General features: G+C 44.8%; 1 protein-coding gene across 2 annotated transcripts in view; it reads right to left on the bottom strand.

The window, feature by feature from the left end:
• The window catches only part of srgap2 (SLIT-ROBO Rho GTPase activating protein 2), a 206037-nt gene that overhangs the window by 24353 nt on the left and 167611 nt on the right, over positions 1-14073 (bottom strand). For both annotated transcript variants that reach the window (XM_055654380.1, XM_055654379.1), the window contains exons 13-18: positions 13159-13219; positions 12515-12592; positions 10776-10910; positions 5449-5554; positions 3325-3549; positions 772-851 (exon numbers count right to left, since the gene is read on the bottom strand). In XM_055654380.1, the coding sequence (XP_055510355.1) occupies positions 772-851; positions 3325-3549; positions 5449-5554; positions 10776-10910; positions 12515-12592; positions 13159-13219 (685 nt within the window). The remainder of the gene's footprint in view (positions 1-771; positions 852-3324; positions 3550-5448; positions 5555-10775; positions 10911-12514; positions 12593-13158; positions 13220-14073) is intronic.

Genomic DNA, 14073 nt, shown 5'->3' with positions numbered 1-14073 from the left:
CTGGCTGTGGCTGAAGAGAAAAGATGCTGTCTGGGCTGCCACGTGACCATCTAGAGGCTAACCATAAGACACACACCCATGTCTGATCACCCTGCGGTGGGCCTGCCTCGATTGAGGGTGTCTTGTGATAAAAGGCCGTAACACCCAGTGACGTTGAGGTACACAACAGAAGATGTGTCTGATTGGTAGCAAAATCATCTAGTGGTCATCCCCAAGAATGTCAATTGTAGTGAAAAATCTTAGGGATTGTAACATCCAATTCAACCCAATAAACCAATGCGTTATTTATGTAACTGCCGTTGGAATGAACAAAATGCAACATTTTCCACCTGTGCCCCATTTCAGACATTTACTTTCACAGGTATGGGCATCAAAGGTACGGTATTTATAGCTTATGTTTACGTCTCATTGAGAAGATGGTGGTGTCTGTCATCTCCAGTCCAAACAAATCTTTGTTGTGAAGATCTGACCTTGAGATAGAAGATTTCAGGTTCAAACCCATTCTCCATGGAAGAGCACAAAAGCTGGGCTAAGGTAGTGCAGCTTTGTTAAAGGTGATTTACTTTGGATGACTAACAGCGGGCCTAACAGCACCATATCCACCCGTGTTAAAACATTGAGCGGTACACTTCCTTATGCACCAACATGCCTTCTCCTGCAATTGCTTGCTCAATATTATCTCTCTCTCTCTCCCCTCGCCCTCTCTCTCCCTCTCCCTCTCTCTTTCTTTCATTGTGAATCCACAAATAAAGACAAAAGCCAACAACGTACCATCTTCGCTGGTGTGTGTTTCTGTTCCAACATCCTGCACGACATCTTCAGCAGATGCAGGGTCCCCGTGAGGGCTCTCACTGAAAAACAAAGGCATCTTGTAACGAATGCAGGAAGTATGCATGCTTGTATCAAAGACCTCAAAGTTAATGGGAGGATGTTAAAAGATGCAGGTGATCTTATAGATAAGCAAGGAAGTCAGGGGTGTGCAGGCCTGACAAATCTTAAATAACCCACCATTAATTCTTTCCTAATATCTGTTTAATCTGCCTGCCTGAAAGCTGAATGGGAGCAGACCTTTAATGTCAAGTCGGAGCTGGTGGGAACCTGTAGGGACCCAGGTAGTCAGAGCATAAGATATGTTTTTGGAGGAGACCAGAGTGTGAGTATGATCTAGTTAATTGGAAGCGATTCTGTAGTTGGAAAGGATAATGAACTTGTGGATGGAATGGTCCTTTCTAGCACATGGTCCAGCAAACATCACAGAAGTGTCCTGCATGCAACATATATTTCGCAGTGTTCTCGTCTGGTCCTTATGTTCTGCTGTGGACATTCTGCCAGCAAAACCGCATTCCCCAGTATCTGGCTGATTATGCCCTGTGGTGACAATAACGTCACGACATCTGAATGTTAATCTGAGCATGGCCTTGCTTTATTAATAAGCTTGTTGATGGCGTGAGTTCAGAGATCATTTTTATACCTGAAACCCACATAACATCATTCTTGTCGGGCAAGGGCCTGATATTTCATCAGTGGTCTCACTCACGCACTCTTTACTCGATGGTTGTGGGATTGTTTAGTTTAGTTTAGAGATACAGCACGGATACAGGCCCTTCGGCCCATCGAGTCCGCGCCGACCAGGAATCCCCGCACATTAACACTACCCTACACACACTAGGGGCAATTTACAGTTACACAAAGCCAATTAACCCACAAACCTGTACGTCTTTGGAGTGTGGGAGGAAACTGAAGATAGACAATAGACAATAGGTGCAGGAGTAGGCCATTCGGCCCTTCGAGCCAGCACTGCCATTCAATGTGATCATGGCCGTTCATCCCCAATCAGTACCCCGTTCCTGCGTACCTGTTTTCATTAGGCACAGCCACCTGGGACTTCTGCACTCCACGGTTACCACCCTTTCTCTCAGACACACACCTTCCTTCTTCCCGTATCCTCGGCGTGACTACCTCACTGTAGGTCCTGTCCAGGAAACTCTCGTTTTCCGGATGGCCCTGAGGTCATCCAGCTTCTTCTCCAGTGCCCCAACATGGCCCTTCAGGAGCTGAACCTGGGCACACCTGCCACAGTTGTAGCAGCCAGAGGCTCCATCTGTCCCTGGGCTCCCACATTCTGCAAGCCTCACACTGCCTCATCTTACCCGTCATGTGTTCACCGCGTCCCGCCCTCTCCAGCTTTATGCGTAGTCTCTCTCCTCAGCCTCCTTGCTGAAGACTCTCGAGCCAAAGACTCTCAAGGCCGCTCCCTCACTGCCGCTCCCCTAGAGCAGCCTTGCCTATAGTGACTGATAAATTGTCTAATTTGCCAATTTACAAATCAAATTCCTCTGTTTAAAACTGTTTTCCCCCTCTGACTCACCTTTCCCACGGGTTTCAGCCAATAAGCTCTTCTCCCTGCTTCTCTTTGATTGCTGCTTCTCCGAGATCCACGTAAGCACTCGGAGAGATCCGCGTAAAGATCTCGGAGAAAACCCACCTAGGTCACGGGGAGAATGTACAAACTCCGTACAGACAGCGCCCATAGTCGGGATCGAACCCGGGTGATCTCTCTGGCCCTGTAAGCGCTGTAAGGCAGCAACTCTACTGCTGCGCCACCGTGCGGCCTATTGATATTGAAAAGGCTTGGAATGTCCACCCAAACACACTCTGCACTGGCAGAGAGGACAATTCTGGCATTTGTCATGGTGACTTTGAACTCCATAGGGAAGTAGAAATAGTCACAGAGTCTCACAGAATGGAAACATGTTCTTCAACCCAACTTGCCCATGCCGACCAAGATGCCTCATCAACACTGGTCTAATTTGCCTGTGTTTGGTCTATATCCCTCTAAACCTTTATTATCCATGTACCTGTCCAAATGGCGATGGGCGGGAGAATAGTGGGAAGTGTCAAGCCGATTTAGTTAGTTTAGTTCCCCCTCTGCTCTGTTTACCATCTTTCATTCCATACCACCTGAGGACCAAGCAAGGGCAATTTCAAAGCTTTCAGGTCACAAATAGGCATAGACTTTTCACTGTATATATATATGTGGTACAGTGAAAAGCTGATGTTGCGTGCTACCAGTCAGCGGAAATACAAGACATGATTACAATCGAGCCATTCGCAATGTACAGATGCATGGTAAGGGAATAGCGTTTGGTGCAAGGTAAAGCCAATAAGATAGTCAAAGGGTCAAAGATAGTCCGAGGGTCCTCAATGAGGTAGATAGTAGTTCAGGACTGTTCTCTGGTTGGGGTAGGATGCTTCAGTTGCCTGATACCACAACCAGAGAGCAGTCCTGAACTACTATCTACCTCAGATTGGGTAAAGACTCACCAGTAATCTTCCGCTGTCAACCCCTTGTTGTACACAGGCCCATCCAGCTCCTTCTGTCCTGGGAAGATAGCGTCATGGTGAAGAATGATGGACTTCATGAGTTCATTTACATGAGACTGGCAGGACACCTGATCATGGCCTTCAGGCACGGACATTAGTGTGGGTCCAAAGCAGGTAGCCAGGTTGTACGGGTCCATCATGTTTTCCTCACTGAACTGAGACAAGCTTCACACAAACAAAAATAAATGGAAATTGGTTGCTCTCTTTTCAATCTAATTATGCAAACAATATCAATGCTGAACGTTTAAGAAAATGGCATCAATCTTGATGTACTTTAATCATGCAAAAATGGGAAGCCAGTAAGAAAAACAACCATTTGACATATGCAGATGCTGCCTTATACTGAAGATAGCCACAACATGCAGGAGTAACTCTGGATTGGAGTGGGACGGGGTGAGGAGATTGCAACCTTCACGTGGTCCCGCCCCGTTTCGACTAATGCAATCAACTCGACGTGCACAAACGGAAGATCAAACAGAACAAGTTGTCCAACAACTTTAGGCTGCGCACGCCACACGGAAGAAGAAGAAGAAGGAGTGGATGACGTTTCAGGTCGAGACCCTTCTTCAGTCTGAAGGGCCTCAACCTGAAACATCAACCATTCATTCTCTCCATAGATCCTGCCTGTCCCGCTGAGTTACTCCAGCATTTTGTGTCTAATTTCATTTACAAAGCACTGTTCATACCATCGAGGTGCAATACAACCCTAATTCTCTCTGGCGGCAACTACCAGATGTTCAGGAACTCACAGGAACATGTACTGAGTCAGGGCTGTGACTATCAATATGGTGCAGCTGCATCTGGTTTGGTTATCCAGTGAGCTTGGCTACCCATTGCGTGTGTTCAGTACATCTGGCCTCCCCATGAGTGGCGAGTGTGCAGAAAACACATGGTAGCAATTTAATACATTTTTTTTAATGGATTTTTCTTTGTGCGAATAGTTTGCGAGGCTATGGAAAACATTTTCATTCCAGACAACACCAAGATGGCTGTAGAAAAGCTAACATTGAGTTAACCTTTCCACTGCCCTGTAAAATACTGGAGCTGGAAGGGACGGTGATATTGCTGACCAGTTAATTTACTTCTAGAGGTGCAAGTTGAAGGAGGAAGGTTTGGCTGGAGAATTTGTGGCTAACCTGACTGGATGAGTACAGTTCCACCAACACTCGAGGAATTTGACGATATGTTTGATTGAAATCAGCAAAAGACATTCCTTTAACCACTAGTGCACGGTGCCGACCATGTGCATCTCCTACAGAGTGCACTGCAGGAACGAATACAAGCCTCTTCAACAGCCCCTAGAAAATGCAGCTTCCACCACTTGAAAGCTCAAGGATAACAGATGTAGTAGGAACATAAATGAAAACTCCATTCCAAGTAACACACTGCCATGCAGTGCAGAGGCTACTTGCTGTCACATTCCTCCAGGGTTATGTAAGATACCAAACTACTGAGCGAAATGAATCAGTCAAAGATGAGAGTCATTCCAAGGAATTAAGAAACTCTGTATAGAAGATAGACACAAAAAAGGTCTCGACCCAAAACGTCACCTATTCCTTTCTCCCAGAGATGCTGTCCGACCCATTGAGTTACTCCAGCTTCTTGTGTCTATCTTCGGTTTAAACCAGCATCTGCATTTCCTTCCTACCCAAACTCTTGTATGGTTTAATTTAGTTTAAAGGTACAGAGTGGAAACATGCTCTTTGGGCCACCGAGACTTCCAGCGATCACCCGTTTCTCCTCAACACATTACGCACAATTTACGGAAGCCAATTAACCGACAAACCTGCACCTCTTTGGAATGTGGGTGGAAACCAGAGCACCTGGAGGAAACCCACGCAGTCACAGGGAGAATGTACAAATTCTGTACAGATAGCGCCCTTAGTCAGGATCGAAACCGGGTCCTTGGCGCTGTAAGGCAGCAGCTCTACCACTGCACCATTGTGCTGCCAATAATAGGCTTATTCCACATGTTAATAACATGAATAACTTCAGGCACTGAGGGTGAATCTAACGGCAGAAGACCCTCTGTCATACCCTATTGACATGCACATTAATACTTACTGACTGAGGAAACCAAAGAGGTAGCGCATTAGGATGATGGTGGGCTTTGGTAAAGTCACAAGGACTTTGCGGATTTGAAGAGCTTTCTCATCAACGTTTTCAATAGCTGTAAAGAGCAGAAACAAAATATGTTACAGTAATGCAGGTTATGCTCAATGGTTGAGTTAATTCACCTTGAAGACGCTTGTTGTACAGCACTCCTCACCTCATACATCCTACATTCTTGTCCATCTAATCAAGGGCATTGCGTGACATTGTATGTCGGAGCACAGACAGCAAATGATCATCGGCCACTTGCACACAGAGGGCAAAAGTTTAAGCAGGAGCCAAAACTGTGTATGTGTCATTGGAATAGTGATCAGACACAAGCATCTCTGCCTGCTGATTTTGCTTACTAACTGGAATGACCTGAACTGCCTAGCGCAATGACACATCTAGGATAGAAGATTCAAACTGTGGCCCAAGGGGGAATTGTAGATCCAGACCAAATTGTAAATAATGGAAAAATTATAGATAAAAGGAATCTGCTCGGACCCAGACAGATGCCAGACCATGTTTCAGGATAATAATAGGTTTATTCCTAGGATCCGGTTCATTCCTAATCTCTAAAGGACACGCAAATCTCAATCTAATGCACATTATTCAACCTGCATTGTTTGAATTCTACAGCAACAGCTGCAAGCCCCCAAACCTAGTTGACAAAAATCTCAGCACTTGCGAAGTCCCCGCCCATGACATCAGGGAGGCACCAGGGATAACTTTTCTCCCTGTGTGCTCATCACACAAAGCTTCACCAATTTCCAGAACTAATTCAATTTTCAACAATCACAAATTAATTTACCACATCTGATTTCTTCTCTTGCATAATTTCAATTCAATACATTCTTTAAAAGGCCTGTTAGATCAGTACTTTGCCAGCATCAAGAATTCCCATTTTGCACTTGAGCAAAAAAGATTGTGCTGGGTCAGGCAGCATCTGTGGAGGGAATGGATTGGGTGCATTTTGAATTAAGTCTCTTCTTCAGACTGATCCGAAGAAGGATCTTCCAGCTGATGAAGAGTCCTGACCCAAAAGGTTGTCTCTCCACTCATGCTGCCTGACCCGCTGAGTTCTTCCAGCACTTTCATGACCAAGGGAATTATGTGTCACATTTGTTTCACTTACGTCAATCCTCATGGTCTCTCTTTCTCTTTCTTCAGTTTCTCAGTGATTTGCATCAATCTTTCTCAAGCCACTAGTTCTTACTACTTTTATTACCTCATGTCCTTTCCTGAACGTTGGTGGTTCGAGGCACACTCTGGGGCCTGAGGCCTTACATATCAGAATGGTGTGACACAGGGGCCACAGTTTAAGAATAAGGGGTAAGCCATTTAGAACGGAGACGAGGAAACACTTTTTCTCACAGAGAGTTGTGAGTCCGTGGAATTCTCTGCCTCAGAGGGTGGTGGAGGCCGGTTCTCTGGATGCTTTCAAGAGAGAACTAGATAGGGCTCTTAAAGATAGCAGAGTCAGGGGATATGGGGAGAAGGCAGGAACGGGGCACTGATTGGGGATGATCAGCCATAATCACATTGAATGGCGGTGCTGGCTCGAAGGGCCGAATGGCCTACTCCTGCACCTATTGTCTATTGACACTAACTTTGCTGTGCACAAAGCCACCATGTCCCAAGTCCCTTTGCACCTCCGATTTCTGGATTCTCTCCCCACTCTACACCTTTATTCCTACTACCAAAATGCATGACTCCACACTTTGCTACACTACATTCCATCTTGCACTTCTCTGCCCGCTCTCCCAACCTGTCCAAGTCCTTCTGCAGAGTCCCTGCTTTCTCTACACCACCCGCCCCTCCACCTATTTTCGTATCATCCGCAAACTTGGCCACAAAGCCTTCAATCCCCTCGTCCAAATCATTAATGTACAACGTGAAGAGTAGCGGCCCCAGCACCGACCCTTGCGGAAGTCCGCTGGTCACTGGACCGCACACATCATGTACCTTGCTCTTTGGGGACAATCATTACAGGTGGAATGTAATCAGCAGTAACTGTCGGAAGAGGCAGTGGGTTTAGAGGCTAAACTCAATGGGGTTGAGCTTGTCACGAGGTACACACCAAGCTTCACATCCAGTGCATGGTATAGTAGTGTGTAGTAGTCTGGATGGATGACAAACGCAAACCCTCTGATCCTGCTGCTGCTTCAAAGACACTTTGATAGCCATACAAAATGCCTGAAGAGAGCAATCAGTGGAAATAAAATCCACACAGAACTGAACAGGATTCTTTTTTACACTTAATTGAATCTTTAAAAAAAAAAAATCAATTTGTTTCAACAGTTAGTCTGTGGTTTGGAGTGCAGAATGAACACACGCAGAAAATTCAATTGCACCACTTAATCTGTAACTAATTGGAAATTCGGGGAAAGAAGTAAGAATCATGGAACTTAAAATAAATGAGGAACAAAACTGAAGATAAAAGAGGCTGCGGACTCGTTCTTGTACAAAGAACTGTGTGCTGAGGGAGGCAATGGCCAGTCAACGATTCAGGTTGAGGCCTTTCCTCAGGTCTCCGTCCTTCCTCTCCTCTCCCCAAGTGTTGACTGTCCACAGATGTTGTCTGAGCCAGATGTTGTCTGAGCCAGATGTTGTCTGAGCCATTGAGTTCCATCGGCAGACTGTATTTTGCTCGAGGAAAATAATTGGACATAGTGTGAATGTTTGAAGTTTGAAGGGGGAAAAGTATAGGGGGAGGGGTGAGGGACTAGGGATAGTTTCTTGTCACATGTGACTAGGCACAGTGAGATGTTTTGCTTGCGTACACAATGTATACAAATAGTATCCACCTACGGCGCTGACACAGTTACAAAGCACACGGCTCCCCCTTTTGTCCCCCCCCCCCACCCCCCCCATCCCCCCCACCCTCCACCACACCGGGTCCCCATTTCCTTTGTTCCCCCCCCCCCCCCCATTGTCCATTGTTCTTTCCCTCTCCCCTCACGGCGGTCTTGAGGATACTTTCTTGAAGTATACTTTGACTTTGCTGGCTTTACCTTGCACGAAACGTTATTCCCTTATCATGTATCTGTACACAGTAAATGGATCGATTGTAATCGTGTATTGTCTTTCTGCTGACTGGTTAGCACGCAACAATAGCTTTTCACTGTAACTCGTTACACGTGACAATAAACTAAACTGAACACCCTAGGCTAAAGGACGGTATAGGAGCAAGAAATTGAGGCGGGAAGCAGATGCGTGTGCGTGTGCATGTGCGTGTGCATGTGCATGTGCGAGAGAGAGAAAACATGTGCAGCGTGAAAAAGGGGGAAAAGAGGAGTGGCAAAATAACTTGCTTATTTTTATTGCACTAATAATGTAGCAACTATCTCAGGAAACAGGAGATTCCTGAAGGGATGATTTAAAACTTGTTAAAGTGATCTTTTGCAAGGAGCATTGTCTAAAAGGAAAAAAAAAATGGTAGAGGGGCTTAATGAGTAAACGCCAGAGCTTAATCCTTGGCAGATATCTCAGCGGCTTGAAGAACTGAAGGTTGCAGGGAGACAGAGAAAGAGAAAAAGAAAACAAATGAGTGAGACAGAAGAGAGAGTGAAGCAAATACTGAGAATGAACTGCAAAGAGAATAGAGAAAAAAGCCTTGTGGTGAATACGAAGGCACATAATATAGTGTAAGAACAGAGAATGAGATCGGGGCAGAGAAAGAACACTGAGGGGAATAATATGGATTTAACTAAAACTGGCAGAAAAATGCACATTTTTCTTCACAGTTTATAATGGATTGAAGTGTTGAAAGGGTCCCTTGCTTTCCTTCAAGTCTCAAAAAAAGTCTCATAACTTTTTTTTTTCCAAGTGTGACACAAGCTTGTGGTATTCATGTACGGGTCAATTAGACATCTAACCTCAGGATTATTAGAACAACGAACCATGCCGTACAAAGTTCTAATTTAAGGGAATGATGTACTGTCCCAGCTAAGGGGGTCGGTGCCCTGAGCCTGTTACAATCACCCCCTCACTTCCCAGATGCCTTGAAAGATCAATCAGCGATTGACTCCGGTCACTGAGAGCTCCTGCATTAACTTGGGAGGGAGGTAGGATCAGAACCCCAGCTGCTGTGCCTCTGCTTTTTATCTTGCAATACACACAGGGAAAATCTGACACTTAACACAGGCCTCATAGCATGGCTGTGGATGATGATCCAGCTGCTCACTCACTCACCTTTCCTGCCCCGTCACCCCATTCCTTCTCTCCAGAGATGCTGCCTGTCCCGCTGGGTTACTCCAGCATTTTGTGTCTATCCCCGACTATCTTTGTTTTTTTTTAAATCTCTTTTGGGGCAACCAACAATGCCATGTTTAAAAACAAGTTAACTTAAGTGGGAGCACTAGATCCTGAGAAATATAGGATCTTAAGATGAACTGGCCAATGCTGGCTATTTGAAAAGCAATTGAAATAATCCCCCTTCACCCATTCTGCCTCATTCAAGTTACTTTTGATTCTGCTTCCAACTGTTTGGACACTGCAATGTAGATCACAACTCAACATGTTTAAAAGGAAGACATTTCAGATCTCTCTTCAATCTCTGCAATCTCTGGTCACTGGACCGTTTGTTAATGGAAACATAGACAATAGGTGCAGGAGTAGGCCATTCGGCCCTTCAAGCCAGCACCGCCAATCAATATGATCATGGCTAATCATCCAAAATCAGTACCCCGTTCCTGCTTTCTTCCCGTGTCCCTTAATTCTGTTAGCCCTAAGAGCTAAATCTAACTCTCTCTTGAATACATCCAGTGAATTTACAGAGAATTCCACAGATTCACAACTCTCTGGGTGAAATGGAGTCAACGAAGCTCCATTCTTTCTAATAAATCTCCCCAACCCCTTTCTAAGGAATAGGCTTAAATGTCGATAATTACTGACACAGAAATAAAGTTGGAGTAAATTTATGCCTTTTAAAAAATAAATCTTGCCCCAATTACATGGCCCCTTAAAATATAATCAGTCCTGAGTGGCATCAAGCTGTGACTCAGGAGGACAGATCCATTGGTGACCATTGCCAGGTCAGCATTACCCTAGCAGTTTTGATGCAATATTATGAAGCTGTTAACTCTTCCACAGAAGGTTACACTTTGGCCATTTTGACAAACTCCCTTCTCTGATTCAGTCGCCCTTTCAATAGGCTTCTCTTTACTCTTTAATCCTTCCCGTCAGATTCTAATCGAACTTATTTTAAAACATCAGGGATTGTAATCAACCAAGAAATCGCGCGTGTCCCGCAGATAGAAAATCAAAACCCATGACCAACAAAAAAGTCAACTTACTGACACAGGACATTAAGTCATGAAAAATTTCTTTGGGGAAGAGTGGGCTGTTCAGGCCTCTGAAATATAGTTTCAGCACTCCTGCTATCGAGTCCATGTCATGGTCGTTCTGATCTCCTGCTAAAGGGTCCTCACCTTTGTAGAAAACAAAACAATGGATTAAAATTAGAAAAGGTATTTGTTCCCCCTTTAAACCAATCTGTGTGAGCATATATAGACAGTTCAAGGTGGCCAGGGCACTGTCATACCTTGTATTCCCATCCAAATGCAAAACTGCTATATTTTCTATCCGTTATGATATTCATAACCGACCATGTGCCGCAAGTGGCTTGTTATAGATGTGAGACACTGTACATTGGGCCATTGCAATCTCAAAAACAGGCCTGAGAGTGCAGGGGAATGAATAGGTAAGTAGACCATGTCCACTGATCGCTCCACCAAATGCCACCCCGTCTTGAGTAGTAATTGCATCAGTTTTTAGTTCTTCCCTACAGCCTTCAGGCTATTAAACACGACAACCTCCAAATAAGCTCTGAACTACATTGACTTGAAGGCATTGCTTTTATCTTTCTGCACTATTATTGGTTGTTTTCTTTACGTTTGTGTGTGTTGTACGTGTGTGTGTGTGCTTGTGTGTGCGTGTGTGTGTGTGCATGTGTGTGTGTGTGCGCGCGTATGTGTATGTGTGTTTGTATGTGTGTGTGTGTGTGCGTATGTGTGTGTGTGTGTGTGCGTGCGTGTGTGTGTGTGGGCGTGCGTGCATGTGCGTGTGTGTGTGTGTGTGTGTGTGTGTGTGTGTGTGTGTGTGTGTGTGTGTGTGTGTGTGTGTGTGTGTGTGTGTGTGTGTGTGTGTGTGTGTGTGCTTGTGTGTGTGTGTGTGTGTGTGTGTGCGTGCGTGTGTGTGCGTATGTGTATATATACACACACACAGAACTTCCATATCTGGTTTATCATATTGTTTACAGAGTACTATGTTTACATATTCTGTTGTGCTGCTGCAAGCGAGAACTTCACTGTTCTATTTGAGATGTATAACAATGGGACAAAGAAGTTTGGGAGTATAACAATAAAACACTGTCGGCTCTTGACTAGTTTTAGTTTTCAGAGATACAGCATGGAAACAGGCCCTTTGGCCCACCGAGTCCATACCAACCAACAGTCACCAATACACTAGTTCTATTCTACGCACTAGGAACAATTTGCAGAAACCAATTAACTTACAAACCTGCACGTCTCTGGAATGTGGGAGGAAACTGGGGCACCCGGAGAAAACCCACACAGCCACAGGGAGAACGTAGACAGCACCCGTAGTCAGGATTGAACGTGGATCACTGGCGCTGTAAGGTGGCAACTCTGCCACTGTGCCACCGTGCCTTCACAGATTCTTGACAGCTGGATTGCTTTGGGCAGCACATTGTGGCCAGGGGGTTTAAGATTCATTTTCACTGTTTCAATTTCTAATATGCCCTCAGTGCAGACCACACAGGAAAGGAGAACTCTCCAGCAGAGCGATCAAAGACTCTCTCTTCAACATGTTTATCACCTTGGCTCTGCAGATTATATCATCCTAAACCATCCCATTATCAGACAAGAGCTTAATTTCCCACAGAAGCAATCATTCAGGAGAATACATGGATCATGGCTATGATTGCAATTTCTTCAACCGAACACTGCTGAGAAAAATCACCAGAAATACCATTGTGTGGTGATGTGAAGAAATAATGAGTTCTGGTACTAACCTCTTTCAAAGGCTTTTTTGATGTCAATAACTTCAATTTGTGATCCTGATACACGGAAAATTCCCTCATGCTCCAGCCCTTTGGGAAAAATATTAATAAATAAATGTACATGAACTGGCAGCCACCAACAAGTCCACCACTACCTTCCCCATCAAAGAGTGAAGGGATTTCCTGCAAATAACCTCTTTCATACTCTTACCGAGATTGAACCCAGAGACACTGACTTGTGTATTCCACGAGTATTGAGTATAGAAGTTGGGATGTTATGTTGCAGCTGTACATGGCACTGGTATTGTGTTCAGTTGTGGTCACTATTCTATAGGGAAGATGTTAAGCCGGATTTTGAAATGTTCAAAATCTTTTGGCGACACTGATATGATATATGCAGTCGCCAAAAAAAACGCCATGTGGGACAGGCCCTTAAGTGATGGTGTTAGCATCACGTTCAGCACAGATGTTACGGGCCAAATAGCCCGTTCTTGTGTTGTACTGTTCTATGTCCGACTGTACGTATGACATATTTTGATTGTCAAATATACTGGGCTAAATACAACGCACTGGAAAGTGAGAATAACAAAGCAAACAGCCCCATTGTGTGTTATTTGTCCATTCGTAATCGTTCTATGTTTGGGCCTTCCACATACCGTGCCTGCTGATAAAACGGATGCAACTCTCCACCACCAGAGGAATGACGTGGCTTCCACCCTAGAAAGAAAAGAAAGGAAATCTCAGCGTGGACAGGTATATCCTGCAGAAGACCATCCTGAACTCTGCAGATTTCTTAATCCCTTCAACAAGAGTTCCTGAGCATGTATATCTCTGGCAAGCTATCCCAGCACTCTGATGAAATCACAAAGAAAACTCATTAACGCCTTTTCATCCTTAGAAGATCGAGGACATTTTGTAAATCGCCGAATACTGTATTGCATTTCTACAGGTTTATTGTGGAATTTAACCCGAACAAGTATAAGGTTCTGAACTTGGGGAAGTTGAATGTAAGGGGGAAGTATACAGTAAATGGCAAGACCCGTAACATCATTGATGTGCGGAGGGATCTTAAGGGCCTGTCCCACTTGGCGATTTTTTCAGTGATTGTCGGCGTCATATCAGTGTCGCCAAAAGATTTTGAACATTTCAAAATCCAGCGGTGATAAAATAAAAATGGCGCGACACTTGAAAAAACGCCGCTCGTCAATACGTCATCACGCCGCGTCACGCCACAAATTGTTCAGTGACCTGATACGTCACTCAATGATGCCGGCAGTCGCCAAATAAAATCGCCAAGTGGGACAGCCCCTTAAGATTCCAAGTTCATAGCTCACTGAAGGTGGCAGCACTAGTAGATAGAGTTGTATGCTTGCCTTCATTGCAATGCATACAGTATAAGAGTCTAATGATACATGCAGCTCTGTAGGACTTTGGTTAGTATTTGGAGTATCGCGTGCAGTTCTGGTCGTCCCGTTACAGGAAAGATGTACACGTCATGGAGAGGATACAGAGGAGGTCCACGAGAATGCTGTCTGGATCAGAGAGTTTTTAGCCACAGGGAGAAGTTGCAC

This window comes from Leucoraja erinacea, chromosome 24 (assembly GCF_028641065.1).
Source record: "Leucoraja erinacea ecotype New England chromosome 24, Leri_hhj_1, whole genome shotgun sequence".
Taxonomy (NCBI): domain Eukaryota; kingdom Metazoa; phylum Chordata; class Chondrichthyes; order Rajiformes; family Rajidae; genus Leucoraja; species Leucoraja erinaceus.
Note: the sequence above shows the minus strand (reverse complement) of the source record. Positions and strands in the feature narration are given on the sequence as shown.